The 18,464-nt window shown below is 43.3% G+C and overlaps 1 protein-coding gene across 1 annotated transcript in view; it reads right to left on the reverse strand.

Annotated features, from left to right (window-relative positions):
- LOC308677345 (C-Jun-amino-terminal kinase-interacting protein 4-like) overlaps positions 1 to 18,464 on the reverse strand; it is a 50,172-nt gene that overhangs the window by 19,332 nt on the left and 12,376 nt on the right. The window contains exons 7-18 of the mRNA XM_081343615.1: positions 15,533 to 15,617; positions 13,414 to 13,520; positions 13,187 to 13,238; positions 12,357 to 12,509; positions 11,291 to 11,339; positions 10,880 to 11,010; positions 6,911 to 6,964; positions 6,306 to 6,455; positions 4,823 to 4,940; positions 2,989 to 3,072; positions 1,880 to 1,933; positions 221 to 383 (exon numbers count right to left, since the gene is read on the reverse strand). Coding sequence (XP_081199741.1) covers positions 221 to 383; positions 1,880 to 1,933; positions 2,989 to 3,072; positions 4,823 to 4,940; positions 6,306 to 6,455; positions 6,911 to 6,964; positions 10,880 to 11,010; positions 11,291 to 11,339; positions 12,357 to 12,509; positions 13,187 to 13,238; positions 13,414 to 13,520; positions 15,533 to 15,617 — 1,200 coding nt within the window. The remainder of the gene's footprint in view (positions 1 to 220; positions 384 to 1,879; positions 1,934 to 2,988; positions 3,073 to 4,822; positions 4,941 to 6,305; positions 6,456 to 6,910; positions 6,965 to 10,879; positions 11,011 to 11,290; positions 11,340 to 12,356; positions 12,510 to 13,186; positions 13,239 to 13,413; positions 13,521 to 15,532; positions 15,618 to 18,464) is intronic.

Consider the following 18,464-nt stretch of genomic DNA (forward strand, 5'->3'; position numbering starts at 1 on the left):
CCCCACAAACCAGGTCAGTTTTTCCATTAAATCCTACTCCCCAAACTCTTTGTCAAAAAGAAAAAAAATGGCTGAAAGTTTTGACCCCATTTACCCAGAGTCTCCTGACCTCACTGGAAGTGTCTCACTCCCGGGCATTTGGGACCACAGAATCCTGTACTCTTATCCCTGCTTCTTCGGACCATTTCTCAATTCCCACCTCCCACTTCATCTCACTGACCAGGAACACAAGCCATGGAGAGGATGTGAATTCCAGGCAACACAAAGTGTTCCAAGAGCTGGTTAGTATTGGGAGCGTTGAAGAGGGTCACTTCACTGGCGGAGTGGGTCCCAGCAGCCACCCACAGCTGAGAGCTGCCGGAAGAGCTACTTTGGGGGGTATCCTGAAAGGAAATGAAGAGAAGGGTCAGGATGCGGGTTTTTCGCACCCGGCGGGCTCCTCTTGACTTGCCAATAAATGAGGACACGTCTCTCTGAGCGTTCTCGGGATGAGGGCCCAGACCAAAGTCCTCAGCTCTCTTTTATTGAAATACAATACCACACAAGCAACAAGCAGCTATCCAATGGTTACATTTCAGCTATAGCCATGTATGGAATGTCATTGTTTCTGTTACTTTCTTGTACGTGTTCCAACGGGATTGTCCGTCTGCACGTAGCAGGATCATCTGATTTCTGGTAAACTGCAACTTATGAACAGATACGAAACTTATCTCTGCCCTGAGTCAGACCTGCGCCATTTTATGTGAGCCTAAGGTGGAAATATCACAGGTTTCCTACATCAGGAAAAGGCAGGCACTGATAAACCCATCTTCAAGCCAGGCAACGGTGCCACCTGCAGCTCCTAATCTGAAATCTTAGATAAGATGGCGAGAAATCTTGCACCAACGATTTTTTTTTCTAACCGTATAGCCATCATTTGGGTCTTCTGTGCCACAAGATGGACTTGCTCAGGTAAATATAATAAATATCCCCCGAGAATGTAACTTTTCAAGGCCTGAATTGTCCAGTAGCAAGGATTTACAGGTAGTCCTCGACTTACAACCTTTCGTTAGTGACTTATGACCATTTTTCACACTTATGATCCTTTCAGCATCCCCATGGTCACATGATCAAAATTCAAATGTTTGGCAATTGACTCATATTTGTGACAGTTGTTGTGTCCCGGAGTCATGTGACCAGTTTTTGCGACCGTCAGACAAGCAAAATCAATGGGGAAACCAGATTCACTTTATAACTGGGTTATAAGTCCTCAACTTACAACAGTTCATTTAGTGACCGTTCAAAGTTACAGTGGCACTAGAAAGTGACTTACAACTGTTTTTCACACTTATGACCTTTATAGAATCCCCATGATCATGTGATCAAAGTTTAGATGTTTGGCGACTAATATTTATGACCGTTGCTGTGTCCCAAGGTCATGTGATCACCATTTGCAACCTTTTGACAAGCAAAAACAATGGTGTAGCCAGATTCACTTAACAACTATGTTACTAACTCATCAACTGTGGTGATTCACTTAATAACTGTGACAAGAAAGGTTGTAAAATGAGGCAAAACTCACTTAACAACCATCTCACTTAGCAACAGAAATGTTGGGCTCAATTGTGGTCCTAAATTGAGGACTACCTGTATACCACCTAATAATAAGAGTTGTAGAAGGGAAAGGGAAGGGAAGCCACTCTCCAGATATCATCATCGCCATAATTCTCTGCCACCCTATTAGTTAGGGAATTCCGGGAATCATGTTTCCAATACACCCAGGCAATTCAGGGAAGGCTGTATTTAAGGTTCAAGTAACTCCAAACAGAAGGTTAGCATAAAGAAATCCCAAGCATGCAAGGGGTTGGGTTGTGCAAATTTGCCAGGGAGCAGTGCTTACAATCTGTGGCGTTTCTCGAGGCTCCGGCCCAACAGATGCTGCGGCACACCAGAGCTGCGATAAGAGAGGGACAAGCATTTATCGTGACATCCATCCACAAATTTTTAATTGACGTACACTCAGAAATGTTTGCTGTAACTGCAGTGAGGGTGTATATGCAGTATATGGACAAGGTGAAAAGACTTTACCTACAATGGACAAATGGATAGCGAAGAGGTTGGAACTTGCTGAGATGGCCAGATTGACTGCTTTACAATGGCCCAAGGTGACTTACAACTGGAGGTTACATTTATGACCATCACAGCATCCCCACAAGACACAAGATCAAGATTTGGGTGCTTGGTAACTGGCATGTATTTGTGATGGTTATCAGAACGGATAGTGTGATCACCATTTGTAACCTTCCCAGCTGGCTTCCGACAACCAAAGTCAACAGAGGATGCCAGATACGCTTAAGAACCACACAATTCACTTAACAACCAGGGCAAAAAGGTTGTAAAATCGGTCACAACTATCTTAACAACCGCCTTGCTTAGTGACAGAAATTCTGGCCCCCAACTATGCTCATAAGTCAATGACTGTATTAGCCCTTGCCAAAACTAAAAAACAACAACAGAAAAAATGGCTTAGTTTTTATTCTAAATTTTAAAAAAATTACTAAAAAACAATTTTTTTAAAAAAAAAGGTGTTTGCAACAGGAATTCCTAAAGCAGATTATCCAAGAGAGGCACCAGAGAAATTAAAAGCTTCCTCTGAGCATGCAGGGAACTGCTTGCAATCTCTGCTCCATTTTGCCTCTTTCCACTCCATCTTGACTGGGGTTACAATTCTCCGGAATCAGATGTGACTGCCTCATCCAAACCAATTGTAGCGCATACACATCACACACTGACCCCCATCCAATTTCTCTGCAATGGTCTCTGCTCTGGTTTCTCTAGTTTTATTCCTACAGCCTTTACCACAAATCATTCACAGGCTACCACAATGACTCACACTAGTTCTATTAAGATTTACTCGATTTTGCATTACTTTTTAATTTGGGAAAAACAACAACAACACAAAAAGCAGCCCTCAACTGTTCATCAGTTGGAGACAGCTTGCTTCATCACCTTGGTACTGGGGTCTTTCTGCTCCAACATCCTCAGCTGCACAAGTACAGGTACCTGAGCAGTTCCTGTAGGTGGATCAGGGCCCTGCAGCAAAAGAGTAACCCCATTTTAACAAGCAGAAATTCAAGTCTGAAATCTGAATAGGTCTCAACTGGGGATAGAACGATTTTTACGGGGTGAGAAAATGTTAAAAAGCTAAGACACCGTTGCTCTCCACCAGCCCCTCAATTACGGATAGCCTTTGACATATGACTGACTGGTTGCTTAGTGACGGTTTAAAGTTAATGACTGTCTTGGAAAAGGGGACTCAAAGCTCCAACATTCGCCCCTGTGTCCCATGGTCACATGACCACATTTTGGGCAGGATCATCTACACATCTACGGCTGTTGGCAGTGTCCGGGGGTCATTTGACTGTGTTTTATGATCTTTTTGACGAAAACTGGCGGTTACTTCTGGTTTTCGGCAAAACCACACCACAGCAGGTTCACTTAATGATTGCAGTGCTTGTTTAAAAACGGCAGATTTGTTTAACACCCAGTAAGATTTGCTTAACAACCGCCACAAAAAGGGCTCTAAAATCATTACAGCTCCGTTATAGTTGTAACTCAGCCAGCTATAATTCAGAGAATCAAATGCCAGGCCTGTATTTTCCACTCCATTTGCCCATTTCAGGAGTGATAAAACACTTAAAACCATTCGTTTATTGAATGTCCAAAGTTACAACGGCAATGGAAAAAGTGACTTATGACCATTTCCCACGTTTATGACCATTAAAGCATCCCCATGGTCACATGATCAAAATTCAGACGCTTGGCAACTGGCGTATATTTATGATGGACAGCTGCAGTGTCCCAGGATCATGTGATCACCTTTTGTGAACTTCTGACAAGCAAAGTCAATTGGGAAGTCAGATTCACTTAACAACCGTGTTACCAATTTAACAACTGCAGCGAGTCATTTAACAACTGTAGTGAGAAAGGTCTTAAAATGGGACAAAATTCACTTAACAACTGTCTTGCTTAGCAATGGAAATTTTGGGGTCAGTTGTAGTCGTAAGTTGAGGACTGTCTCTACACAATAGTACTTTTCTCTCAAGTCTTTGGTGAGGGTGACTGAAGCTCTCGTTCGTTCGGGTGGGTTTGGGGTTTTTTGGGGTTTGGTTTTGTTCCCATTTTATTTTGTCATTTTCGCTGTTTTTAATTCTTCATTTTTATTATTATTATTTTTTTAAAATGTAAACTGTAACCCCTCAGAGCTGCTGGGAGGTGGGCTCCGTGTACATTTGAATAATAACTGGACAACTCATGACCCACTGGGTCATTCTTTCAGAAGCATGATTAGATTGCTCAATGTCTTTAACAGTGACAGAACTTCTGCCCATATTCAGGGATGTATCTGCCTTAAAAATAGCCCACGTTAAACGCTATAACACAGCATAAGAAATGTTTTGTGACATTGTGTATTATGTCATCAATTGCTTTAGGCAGGTCGGACAATGTTTATGTCATAAAATGCTTTATAGCATTTGCCAAATTTCAATTCCACAGAGCCATGGGTCCCAGATTTGGGATACATTCTGTAAGTTAGCCCCTCTGAGATAACCTTGGAGCAAAAATTGCTGCCCTATGACGCACCGTTTCGCCCAGTTAAAGGTTATGGGAATGAGAATTTTAGTACAGTATTACAAAGGTAGACAATAATTGTAGCTTGTGTTTCTAGATAAGATCCCGTTAAAAGCATTAATTCAAGAGAACTAGTGTCACAACATGGGATTTATATAGGTAGGGTGACCTCAAAGCATGTGATTCTGGTGCACATGCCAAAAATCCTCACCTGAAATGAAGGTGGCTGGCTCCACCCATGGATCTGTGCCCGACCATGTTCCTGCCAGATGTGTGAGCGGATCTCACCATACAGTTCTCGCCGCTTCTGCTGCGGGGAGCCGTCAGCCCTGGGTTAAATGGACAAACAATCCATTCCATCACAAAGCAGATAAATCTGTAGTACTCTGGGAAAAGGTGTGTGCCTGGATAAAGTCTCAAAGCATCACTCCCAGTTGAAGTGAAAAAAAGATTTTTAGATTAACAGGAGAGAAGGAAAAATACAGGTAGTCCTCAACTTAGGACCACAATTGAGCCCGGAATTGTTGTTGCTAAGTGAAACGTTTCAGTGAATTTTGCCCCATTTTACCATCTTTTGTGCCACAGTTGTTAAGTGAATCACTGCAGTTATTAAGTTAGTAACACGGTTGTTCAGCGAATCTGCTTACCCCATTGATTTTTGCTTGTCAGGACATCACAAAAAGTGATCACCTGATCCCGGGGACACTGCAACCGTCATAAATGTGAGTCAGTTGCCAAGCGTCCGAATTTTGATCGCATGATTATGGGGATACTGCAAAAGGTTTGTATGTGTGAAAAATGGTGATAAGTCACTTTTTTCAGTGCTGTTGTAGTTTTGAACAGTCACTAAATGAACTATTGTAAGTCGAGGACTACCTGTACCCCAAAGGAAAAAATACCCAACCGGAAAAACGGTGAGCAAACAGCGCAATCAAAACTGACAAAAGCAGATTAGTGGTAAAAACACAGTCAAACACACTTGCTTTGTATTCTCAAGGATTCCTGATAGGAAGAATTAAGAATTTGGGAGGTGTGGTAGTTTAGAAGCTACCTATTTTCACATGTGGTGGACTTGTAGAAATATAAAAGCTTTTTGGATTAAAATTTGGTGGAACATTCAAAAGATTTTTAAGAGAAAGATAAAGTTCTCCCCACAATTGTTTTTATTGGGCATTGTTGTAGATTGTGATGTTAAAGAAACTAACTTGATGTTGAACATGATAACGGCAGCACGGTTACTGGTAGGACAATATTGGAAGAAGGATAGTTTGCCCACTGTAGAAGAATGGGTGTTTAAAGTTTCGAATCTTGCAGAAATGTCTAAGATTTCTGCTTATCTGAAGGATCATTCACAGGAAAGATATATTTCAGTTTGGAGGAGATGGATAAATTATATTCAAAACAAATATGGGACCAAAAAGTACCATTTAGCTTATGAGTAGATTTTAGTGGGATATTGTTATTGGTATGTTGTTTGTAGTTATGTTAAAAGAGAGTTAAAGCGCATTATGAATTTGGTTAATTGTATATTATGCATAATTTTTATTTAGAATATGATTATTGTAACTATAATCCTGTATTTAGCTCTGGGAAGTGGGGGGGTTTGGGGTGGGAGGGATTTGGGGAAAATTTTGTTTTTGTAAAACTCTTTAATAAAAAAAAAAGAATTTGGGTTTACAGTCTTGTAAACTTACTCAGAGGGCGAGATTGCTCGTGGGATGAATCTCAGTGTGCTCTGTCCTGGATCTCTTTGGCTATTGCGGCTAGGCCGAGACCTCCCCGGTGGTAGAGGAGAGGCAACAGCGCTCTCAGGAGCATCTGATGGGCTGAACAGGCGATCAAAACTGCCAGAGTGGAGGAAAACCAGTATGGTTAAAGGAAAGAGAAGGGCAAGGGGTCCATCCTTAAAAAAAAAACAGAAGCAAAAATCTGAAAGCAAGTTGTAATAGTTTCCTGCACTAAGGGCAGGAGACCTCAGTGACCTGAACAAACAAACAGAAGCACAGCAACCATTTATTTGCCTGCAAAGTTTGGTTCCTTTTCTGTTCGCAGCAATCATAGCAGTTGGGGCTGCCCAGCCAGAAATCGTTAGCTCCTGCTTCTGAAATATTACTTGTCCTCCCACGTAATTTCAAGTTAATGCTTGCACCCAGGAGACCAAGAAATGGTCTTTGCTTCAGAAGAAAAAGAAAATAGGAAGCTCAGGCTGCTAAACTGTGTAGCCTGTGTTGGACACTCCGTGGCAGAATCCTGAAACAGCAAGTTTTCACCACCACAGGATATCTTATGCAGTACCTACATTTTCCAAAATGATGATTTCTTCATTTGAATCGCTTGATCCTCCCGAGAAGCCCTAAAAAGAAACAAACAATTATTCAGCGGCGTCTGTCTCTTGTGTATTGACAGTATTCATTCTCTCACTCTGAAGAAACCACTAGAACAGTGGTGGAGAACAGTGCTATTTTGTAAAAAAAAAAAAAAAAAAAAGGTGCCGGAACTCACACGTCATACAACCCACCTTGCCTACCCTACAAGGTTCCATCCAAAAAAGGTGCCAGAACTCCGTTCTGAGCGTTCTATGAGAAAAAAAGCCCTGGTGGCGAACCTATGGCACGCGTGCCACAGGTGGCACGCAGAGCCCTCTCTGTGGGCACGTGTGCCGTCGCCCCAATCCTAGGCCTTCAGCTGGATTTTATAAAACCTTTTTGCTTTAGGCCTCCGCTGCCATGTGCAAAAAAAAGGTTCAATCAATCAATTTCAACTTCTCACAGGAAAAAAAAAGATCTCGCAAAGTTGGAATTGATTGATTGAACTTTTTAGTCCCACCCAGTCTGCTGTTACCACAGCAGCCACACCCACCCAATGGGCCACACCCACCCGGTACCCGATGATTCAAAAGCGGGTTTTGGGTTGTAGTTTGGGCACTAGGTCTCTAAAAGGTTTGCCATCACTGCACTAGAAAAAGGTAGAAAGTAACCAATTCATGCTCGTTCCTAATTCTATTCTAACTGCTGCTTAAAACATAGAGTGGCAATTGGGAGCTACAACAATTAAGTACTAGAGATATGAAGATTCAGAAAATAAAAGAAATACATCTGGAAAAATCTCTTCCATCAGAATAACTTATCATTTATTTTTATTTATTTAAATCATAACTGTCTATCTTTTAACCAACTCTGAGCGATGGAAGACAATTCACTATTCCAGCTGTCAGTACAGGTGGTTTTCAACTTATGACCAGTCCCTTAGCACCGTTTGAAGTTATGACAGACTGCCCCCCCAAAAAGATGATTATGACCAAATTCTGAAATTCATATGCCCTCCCTCCCGTTGTCTCGTGATTGAATTTGGAGTGCTCAGCAACCAGTCTGCATTTATGGCCGTTTGCAGCATCTCACAGACATGTGACCACAATTTATGATGTTTTGGCCCAAAACTGGTGTTCACTTCTGGTTTCGGCAAAAATGTCCCATAGCGAACAATGTGTTCACTTAATGATTGTGGCGTTTGCTTTACAAATGCTGCATTCTCTTAACAACCAGTGCAAAAAATGTTAAAATCCAGAGATAATCCTCTTTATGACCGTCATGACATATAACTGTAATGGGCAAGTTCCATTACGGTTATAAGTCAAGGACTACCTGTGTAAAGATATTTTGTGCTCAAATATGTGAAAGAACAGAGAGGCTTGTATGAATCTGAACAAAATTTTACTTGTCAAAATTAGAAATCTATTAAAACAGGGGTGTCAAACTCGCAATGTCACGTGACGTGTCACAACGATTGTGACTTTTTTTCCATTGCTGGCAATGGGGTGGGCGTGGTTTCGCCGTGACGCATCTGGCCTGCAGGCCGGCAGTTTGACACCCCTGTATTAAAAGGATAAAAATGAAATTTCAGGTTCAGCAAAACCAGAAATTGCTGATAGTAGTATTAGTTCAGAAAATGAAAATGAAGATTCAGTGTCTAGACGCAAAATTTCTAGGCAATGATTATTACTGGTTTTTTCCTGATTTTCTCAGCTCTTTTTGTAAAATTGTGAACAAAAGTGTCTAAGGCCAAATATATAATTCTGTCATCGGTCTTCAGCTTTACTTTTAGTCAATTTTTCAAACTGACAAAAATAATTAATTAATTGGTTGCAGATGTAACCAAGTGAAAAACAAAGCTTTTGAAGTAAATTGGGTTAGCGGATGTAATGACTACCTACATTACACTTTTACATATCATAAATATCCTGAAAAGTTTACAACTAAAGTGCACTCTTAAAACAAACCTTAACATGACTTCCATCCTTTAAGAGGTAAAGTGAACATAGATTGGGAAAGTGGGCTATAAAAATAAATTTCCAAGTATTTCCATTTCAAAAGAAATAAGAAGCACAGAAGGAAAAAGTCCAGCTAAGTGTTGTATTAGTTAGTAACAGGGCTTTTGGAAAGAACACTTAATGCAGGGGTCTTCAAACTTGGCCCTTTTATGACTTGTGGACTTCAACTCCCAGAATTACTCAGCCAGGCAAATTGGCTGAGGAATTCTGGGAGTTGAAGTCCACAAGCCATAAAAGGGCCATGTCTGAAGACCCCTGACATAATGAGATCAGGGAGATTGCTAAGACTGCAATACAAGCCTCACCAACTTATAATTCCCACTTCCAAAGTAATTTATTTCCCTAGCTACAGCTGCTTAATCAGCCATGGAAAAGAGACTATCTCTCTCCTTTTTCTCCCATTTTGGTCCCTGGGATGCTGTTACAGTAGGCAAGGACAACATCTTTGGATCAGAAGCAAGGGATGAAAAAAATCCCCGCTCATTTCTGGGTCACCCCAAAGAGTTTGGCTAGGAAACAACCCAACCTTTTTAGGAAGAGCCATGACTAAGTTAGCCAAGACAAGTTCTAAATCAAATGGCAGATTACCCGTATATACTTGAGTATAAGCCGACTCGAGTATAAGCCGAGACCCCCAATTTCACCCCCAAAAACTGGAAAAAGTTATTGACTCGAGTATAAGCCGATCCGCTGTTCTGCAAGCCTCCGCCGCCGGCGGAGGCTGGATCCGCGCTCTGCAAGCCTCTGCCGCCAGCAGAGGCTCGATCCGCCATTTTGCAAGCCTGAATACACAGGAATACCCTGTGTGGCCGCGGCTCTCGGGGAAGCCCTGGCTGTCCGCTTCCTCGCTCCACGCTGCCATTCGGGGCCCGCGCGTTCCCCGGGCAAATCGTGGCGCCCAGCAGGCGAGGAAACACGCCCGCTCCAGTCGCCCCCCCTTCCCTCAGGAGACGCGAAGCAAGTGACCGCCCGGAGCTTACTGAGGACTTGCGCGCGGCTGAGGCTTCGGTGCTTCCAGGATCGCGCGCACCTCTCCCAAGCCGTCGCCGTCTGGAGACCTGCCGAAGTTTGGGGAGGTTTGGGGAGGTGCGCGCGCACCTCCCCAAACATCCCCAAACGTCGGCAGGTCTCCGGACCTCCGCACCCTGCCTGCCTGCTTCTTTCCGCAGCGGAAAGAAGCAGGCAGGCAGGCAGGGCGCGGAGGTCCGGAGACCTGCCGACGTTTGGGGAGGTTTGCGTGCGCACCTCCCCAAACCTCCCCAAACTTCGGCAGGTCTCCGGACGGCGGTGGCTTGGGAGAGGTGCGCGCGATCCCGGAAGCACCAAAGCCTCGGCCGCGCACAAGTCCTCGGTAAGTTTTTTTGTTGACTGGAGTATAAGCCGAAGTGGAATTTTTCAGCCGAAAAAGTGGGCTGAAAAATTCGGCTTATACTCAAGTATCTACGGTATTTCCCTGGTTCAGCTGGAAGGGCTGGCAAAGACCACAGAGAACAACAGCAGAACACAGGTAGTCCTGACTTTCAGCCATTCATTTCATGACTGTTTGAAGATACAACAGCACTGAAAAAAGGGATTATGACCATTTTCACACCTGTGACCATTGCAGCATTCCGTGATCATGTGAACAAAATTCAGAAGCTTGGCAACTGGTTCATATTTATAATGGTTGCAGTGTCCCCAGAGTCATGGGATCACCTTTTATGATCTGTTGATAATGGGGAAGCCAGATTCACTTAACAATTGTGTTACTAACTTAATAACTCCTGTGATTCACTTAACCACAACTCGGTGGCAAGAAAGGCTGTAAAATAAGAGTGAAACTCGCTTAACAACTGTCTTGCTTAGCAATGGAAACTTCAGGCTCAATTGTGGTTTTATGTCAAGGACTATCTGTAGATACAGATTCTTCTCGCTCTCTCAGAAATCCCAAATAAGGCTTACCTCAGAAGCTCAGCACGTCGAACCGCTTCCTGTAGTTCCATCAGCCTCTCTTTATACAAATTACGCTCCATCACGACACGTGCCATCTCCGCACGGGTGAACCTCTGAGTCCGGGACAGCCCCCCTTCAGCCTGTGGAGGAAATGGGCAACCTTGCCTCAATAGCTCAGATCTATTCCTCTCCATTCAAAGTTCTGAATCCTCTTTTGCCAGAAGCCCAGTCTTCCCAGCTTAGTATCCTCCAGATGTATTGAGGTAGGGGTACCCAGACCTTACCATCCAGATGCATTTGGACAGAAACACACAACACAGCTGGAGGGCATCAGGCTAGTCTACACTCTTGCCTCTCCCGTTTGCATCCCAGAGACCTCGGCACCTTTGCCAAGTATGGATGAGGGTCCTTGAAGGTTACCTCTCCCTCCTCACTGGAACGCCTTGATTCCTTAAATTCCTGCCGGATCCTAAAATTCAAAGTTTGAAAAAGGAATATGACCACATATTTGTTTTGTTTTGTTTTTAAATACATAAATGTTCAGTATACTAGAACGGGATCAGAAATCACATAACCAATTCGGTGCTCTGATATACATGCCTTAATTTTTAATTAAGACATTAATTAAGAAACACCCCAGGGTTAAAAATAAATAAATAAAAGCCAACTAACATTTGAAAGACACACAATAGTCTATTCAATTGTTTTTCAAACCTGACAAAGTTAAAATACATGGACTTTTAACTTCCAGAATTCTGGGAGTTGAAATCCACACATCTTAAAGGCATCAAGTATGAAAAGTTTGAAACAAACTAATAAAAACCACTTTTTACCACAGAAATTCTCCCCAACAATGAGAATTACACTTTCTCCCATCTCAACATATCATTCTTAATTGCATATCTTAGTGCAATTATTTTGAAATAACATACAATAGCCAGATATTTTACTTTCTTCTCAATCTTAAAACCTGTTTTAGTCATCAATACTAAGATAAAAATGAATGTCTTGCCTAGAGTGAAATTGTAGAAAATATCTGTTTTGACAATTGATGCACCATTTAAACAGTGGTAAAAGAATATGCTGATCCTATTGCTCATGTAGCTCTAAGCCCCAAGGGTACTAGGCAAACAGCTGGTACTACTGTATTCCTTTGGTATGTAAGGTGTGCCTGCTTACTCTCTTATAATCCTTTCCTCTCCAATCTCTCTGGTCTGCAATTGGGGATGGGGAAGAACAGAATTGATCAGACATACAGAATAACAAGCAATGAGTGTAATAGTGATCAAATAACTGAGCAACGCTGTGAGGGTCATAAATGTGTGCCTTGGTTGTAAAGTTATTTTTTCAGCACCATCGTAAGTTTGAATAGTTGCTGCATGAGGCAATCAGCATGGGAGGTCTAACTATGCTTCGTTTTATCAAATCCAGTGTTGCCTGGTAGACAAAGAGGTGGAATAAATATAGGAGAGCGCCCAAAATTTACCGAAGAAGTCCCAACTCAGCTTCTTTCAGCTGCATTTGGCAACTACGCAGGTCAGTCAATGATCTCTCATTCTCCATCCGTAAAGATTCACGCTCTTCGCTGAGCTCCTCCACACGGTTAATAAGATGGCGGCGGGCTGTATCCAGAGCAATTCTGGAGATGGGATGGCCATGGAATGAAGATTTTAAAGCCAGCTTCAAAATCCAGAAGGGCATGCTAAGTCTAAAGCCAACTAAAACATGAGCAGTTTTATGGACAGCTGTTTTGAATCTACGTTTAACAAGGTTTTTGGCTCTCATTAATTTGAGATGGCAAACTAGGTGCTTGATCTTACCGTGCTTCTTTTTTTTTATTGAAAAGTTTTACAATACATTTTATCTTTAACAATCCCTCCCCCCCTCCCTCCACCCAACCCTTCCTAACCCTCCCTAACCCTCCCCCCCTTCCCCCCTCCCCCCTCCCCGACTTCCCAGAGCTAAATACAAGGTATAAAAGTAAAAACAATCATAAACAACCATATGTTAACAACAATAAACTATTAAGTCTAACGCAGTCTAGCTCATATGAAATGACTACAAGCAATACTAATATCACATAAAAGCAAATAACATCAGTCTTAAATTGTTTTAAGTATTGAAAAACTTTCTTTCTCTTCTGTGGTGAATTTAAACCATTGACATTCCAAGTTAGGAACTTAGTCGCCATCCTTGGCGTCCCGAAGCTTCTGGAACACGTCTGCCAGGAGTCCCTTAACTTCCTTAGGCCGCGCTCCTCCCACAGCTTCGCTATAGGTACGCTTTGGAGGTTCCATAACTTTCTGCTGGTCTTACCGTGCTTCTTGAAGCTGAGTGTTTTCTGCTAGCAAAGTTTCTAAGGCATCTCCTACAAAGACAGTAGACATGGACATCAGTTGACACCTGCCCTTTATGCATCCAAATCAGAATGTCCCATTGACAGAAGTTACGGGGGGGGGGGGGGGGGGTTGGACGTAACAGTCAAGCTAGGATTCCTGAACTCTAAATCAGGGAAAAATGCAGAAAGAAACTTTAATATTTACCCTGCAAATCAGCACCATCATCCATGTCAGTGAGGAGGTCTGGGCTGAGGCCTGAAACTTCAGCGAAAAGGGAGACCGTGTTGCGCTCGAGGGTGGTATTCAAAGGGCTGAGAGACAGACACACAAACAAATAGACAGACAAGAGTCCCCGCCCTCCTCCATCCTGCCAATAAGACACATCCATCTCTGACATTACACTCAACAGAAATCCGTGAAGGGGTGAGGGAGGACATCTGTGCTGAGGGAAAGTCGCTGGAGAAGAATTTGGACCCAGTTGCCATCAGTATGTCAACTCTTTTGACTATCCCATGCATTAGGCGGAAGGGATAACGTTTGAGAAACAGAAGGAAGAGCCACAATCAAGACAAAGGTCAGACAAAAAGGAATCTGGGACCAAAACTGTAACCCGAGAAACCATCTCAGACAAGACCCTCCTTAGTTTTCTACAAAAATAAAAGGAGGTGGTGGGTGGAAGCACACTGAGACTTGCAAGGGTGTTGTCAGTCCTCCGAAGACGATCAAAGTTGGAAACCGAAGACACACAAGCTAATACTACTACTACTGCAACGCTCTCTACATGGGGCTGCCCTTGAGGACCACTCGGAGGCTTCAGCTGGTGCAGAATGCGGCCGCGCGAGTTGTGATGGGGGTTTCCCGATACTCCCATGTAACACCTCTACTCCGCGAGCTGCATTGGCTTCCGGTTGCCCTCCGGGTGAGATTCAAGGTGCTGGTGATGACCTATAAAGCCCTAAATGGCTTGGGTCCGGGATATCTGAGGGAACACCTGCTGCCGGCATCAAGTTCTCTTCGTCCAGTGCCCTCCCACAGGGAGGGTCTTCTCAGGGTGCCACCGGTAAGAGATTGCCGGCGGACGACACCCAGGGATAGGGCCTTCTCAGTGGGGGCGCCTGCCCTCTGGAAGCAGCTGCCAGTGGAGCTGAGGACTGCCCCCGACCTCCGTTCATTCCGCCGGGACCTGAAGACCTGGCTCTTCGAGCTCTCTGGCCCAGGCTGAGGATTAATCTTATTTTAACTGGGGTTTTATTTATACAGGGACAAATGTAATTTTTTTTTAAACTTGTTTTTAACTTTTGTATCTTGGTTTTTAATTACCCTGTAAACCGCCCTGAGTCCTTCGGGAAAGGGCGGTATATAAATGTAATAAAATAAATAAATAAATAAATAAATAAATAAATACCACTTTTAGTATAAGGCAGGGGTGTCAAACTCAATTTCATTGAGGGCCGCATCAACATTGCAGTTGCCCTCAGGGGGCCGGGTGGGTGTGGCCAGGGTGGGCGTGGCCTACTGGGCGGGCGTGGCTAGAGTGCATATGGCCTACTGGGTGGGCATGGCCAGCTCTACATCATTCACATCAAGGGTGCCTATGGGGGCCTGGGCAGGAGTGGGACAGATCTGAGGGTCTCTGGCAGAAGGAGGGTCTCTGGGCCAGGGCCAAGGCAGTGGGGGCCGTTCCCTCACTGTTTCCAGGATGGCTTCGCGGGCCACATGAAACCACTTTGCGGGCCGCATTCGGCCCCCGGGCCTTGTGTTTGACATGTCTGGTATAAGGTTATAGAAAGGAAGCCTTGCAAGTCTCAATGAGCCTCCACCCCCCACCCCCTTATCTTCATGAGAACTAGGGAGGGTCACGTCTGAGACACTTTCTCAAATTACATTTCTGTCACAGAGTCAAATTTCTTTTATCTGATTTCCTTCTGTTCCTCAAGGTTACTACACCTTTTCCCCATTTGATCTGAAGCCTGCAATGGTTTCAAAACAGCAGCTGCAGAAGAGATGTGTGAAAAAGCTTACTCTCTGGCCATCAAACTCAATGGTACATGATCCTCCAAAGCAGAAATTGGGATGCCTAGAAGAGCTAACTGTCCATCAAATGATAGCTTCAGAAGGGCGAAGAGACTGGAAAGGGCAGATAAATTGAGATTGAGATGAGGATGAGATTAAGATCATGTTGAGATTAAGATGGCAGGATAGAAAGACCTAGGTGTTTTTTTATTCCATTGGAGAAGTATTCCTAGTCAGGTGTATACTAATTATAGTTGTCCAACCTGTACTTTCTGCTTAGAAGTATAACTAATGAATACATTTTCTGTACCTGTTTTGCGTTTGGGGGTCAGATTTGAGTTCTGGAGTAGAGCTTAAAAGTTCGTCCAAATCAAAGCCATGCTGACTAGGAGAAGCTAACGAGAAAAGAAAGGGAAAATCACAAAAATGTTATTATTCTTATTGATTATTATCCCTTATTTTTAGGACAGGGTTCCCAACTTTGACAACTTTAAGATGTGTGGACTTCAACTCCCAGAATTCTCCAGCCAGCATGAATTCCCTAGATTTACTTTTAAGTAAGGATGTATACAGGTAGTCCTCAACTTACAATCTTTCGTTTAGTGACTGCTCGAAATTATAATGGCACTGGAAAAAGTGACTTAGGATCGTTTTTCACACTTACGACCATTGCCACATCCCCACAGTCACATGATCAAAATTCAGATGCTTGGCAACTGCTGCACATTTATGATGGTTGCAATGTCTTGGGGTCACATGATCACCGTCTGTGACCATCTGACCAACAAAATCAATGGGAAAGCCTGATTCACTTTACAATCGTATTACTCACTTAACAACTGCAGTGATTCACTTAACAACTGTGGCAAGAAAGGGGCAAAACTCACTTAACAATTGTCTTGCTTAACAACAGATATTTTGGCTCAATTGTGGTTTAAGTTGAAGACTACCTGTAAAATACAATAGAAAAGGCATTCATCCAGTGCTTTTTTTGTAAAAGAAAAAGGTGCCGGAACTCACACGTTATACAATCCACCTTGCCTACCCTACAAGATTCCATCCAAAAAAGGTGCCGGAACTCCGTTCTGAGCGTTCAATGAGAAAAAAAGCCCTGCATTCATCCCAACCCTCTTACTTTCATTTGTTTGAGCCTTTACCCACAGAGAGAGATTTCACGGGGGTCCCACCATGGTTCCTAACCTAAACGTACACAGACCACTCTATCCCTTTAGAACTCTATCATCCATACACGCCTCCTGAAATTAATTCAAAGATGGCATGTGTGACTTCCAACCACTTTGTTAAAGTCAGAGGAGCATAGTTTAGGCATAAAGAAGGCCCTAACCAGTGGTGGGATTCAGCCAGTTCACACCAGTTCGGCAGAACCAGTAGCTAATTTTTTGTTGCCCAGGCCCAGAATGGACTTGCAGAAGCGACATCCACACAGAGATCCGGTTGTTCACATATTTGAATCCCACCACTGGCCCTAACTACAGTTTTTGGCTGTTGTGGGAGCACAGGTGGAGAAGGACCTCTCCCAGAGATTGTTGAGAGATACAGTCAAGCAGAAGAGCACAGTGTTGCAGGCCGGGGATCAGCAACTTAAATTCAAAGAGGCACATCTAGCTGGTGACAATTATCTGCAGCCTTTGGCAATCAATTAGTTCAGAAAATTTACCTGCCCTTTCCTTGCAGTTTGCTATTTGAGAGAAGGAGAAAAAAAAGAGTACAAGAAAGAGAAAGAAGTAGATAAAGTTCTCTCCGCAATTGTTTTTATTGGGCATTGTTGTAGATTGTGATGTTAAAGAAACCAATTTGATGTTGAATTTGATAACAGCAGCACGGTTATTGGTGGGACAATACTGGAAGAAGGATAGTTTGCCTACTATAGAAGAATGGGTGTTTAAAGTTTCGAATCTTGGCAGAAATGTCTAAGATTTCTGCTTATTTGAAGGATCATTCGCAAGAAAGATATATTTCAGTTTGGAGGAGATGGGTAGATTATATTCAGAACAAATATGGGACTAAAAAGTTCCATCTAGCTTATGAGTAGATTTTAGAGGGAAATTGTTATTAATTTTAGTGTTAGTACTTTGTATGTATCTATGTTAAAGGGGAGTTAAAGCACATTATGAATTTGGTTAATTTTATATTATGGATAATCTTTAGTTAGAATATGATTATTATATTTATAACCAGGGCTTTTTTTCTCATAGAACGCTCAGAACAGAGTTCCGGCACCTTTTTTGGATGGAACCTTGTAGGATAGGCAAGGCGGGTTGTATGACATGTGTGAGTTCCGGCACCTTTTTCTTTAACAAAAAAGCACTGTTTATAACCCTGTATTTAGCTCTGGGAAGTGGGGGGGAAGGGGGGTGGTTTGGGGTGGGTGGGTTTTGGGGATATGTATTGTAAAATCAAGGGACGCGGTGGCTCAGTGGGTTGGGACGCTGAGCTTGTCGATCAGAAGGTCAGCAGTTTGGTGGGTCGAATCCTGAGTGCCGCGTAACAGAGTGAGCGCCTGTTACTCGTCCCAGCTTCTGCCAACCTAGCAGTTCGAAATCACGTAAAAAATGCAAGTAGAAAAATAGGGACCACTATGGTGGGAAGGTAACAGCGTTCCGTGCGCCTTTGGCATCCAGTCATGCCGGCCACATGACCACGGAGACGTCCTCGGACAAGCGCTGGCTCTTCGGCTTTGAAACGGAGATGAGCACCGGCCCCTAGAGTCGGAAACAACTAGCACGCGTGTGCGGGGGAACCTTTACCTTTACCTTATTGTAAAATCTTTTTTTGTAAAACTCTTTAATAAAAAAAAAGAAAGAGAAAGAAGTGGGAGAAGGGAGCGAGGAAGAAGAGTGTCAGAAAGAGAAAAAAAGTGATGTTTGTATGTATTCATTATTCTGCCTTTATTTTTTTATAAATAATTCAAGGCGGTGAACATTTTCCTTCCTCCCCCTATTTTTCCCCGCAACAACTACCAGATGAATTGGACTGAGAGAGAGTGACTGGCTCAAAGTTATCCAGCAGGCTTTCATGCCTAAATCAGGACTAGAACTCACCGTCTCCTGGTTCCCAGCCTGGTGCCTTAACCACTAGAACAAACTGGCTCTCGGTGTTAAGGCAGACCCAGAGCTCTGCTTGTTTCAGACCCTGCTGACATCTGAAACTCCAGCAGATGATTCCTGAGCAAAAGTAATCACCAACAGGAAAAAAAAATTGGCCCAAGTATCCCCAAATCC

Source organism: Vipera berus (genome assembly GCF_964194415.1).
Source record: "Vipera berus genome assembly, chromosome: Z".
NCBI classification, from domain to species: domain Eukaryota; kingdom Metazoa; phylum Chordata; class Lepidosauria; order Squamata; family Viperidae; genus Vipera; species Vipera berus.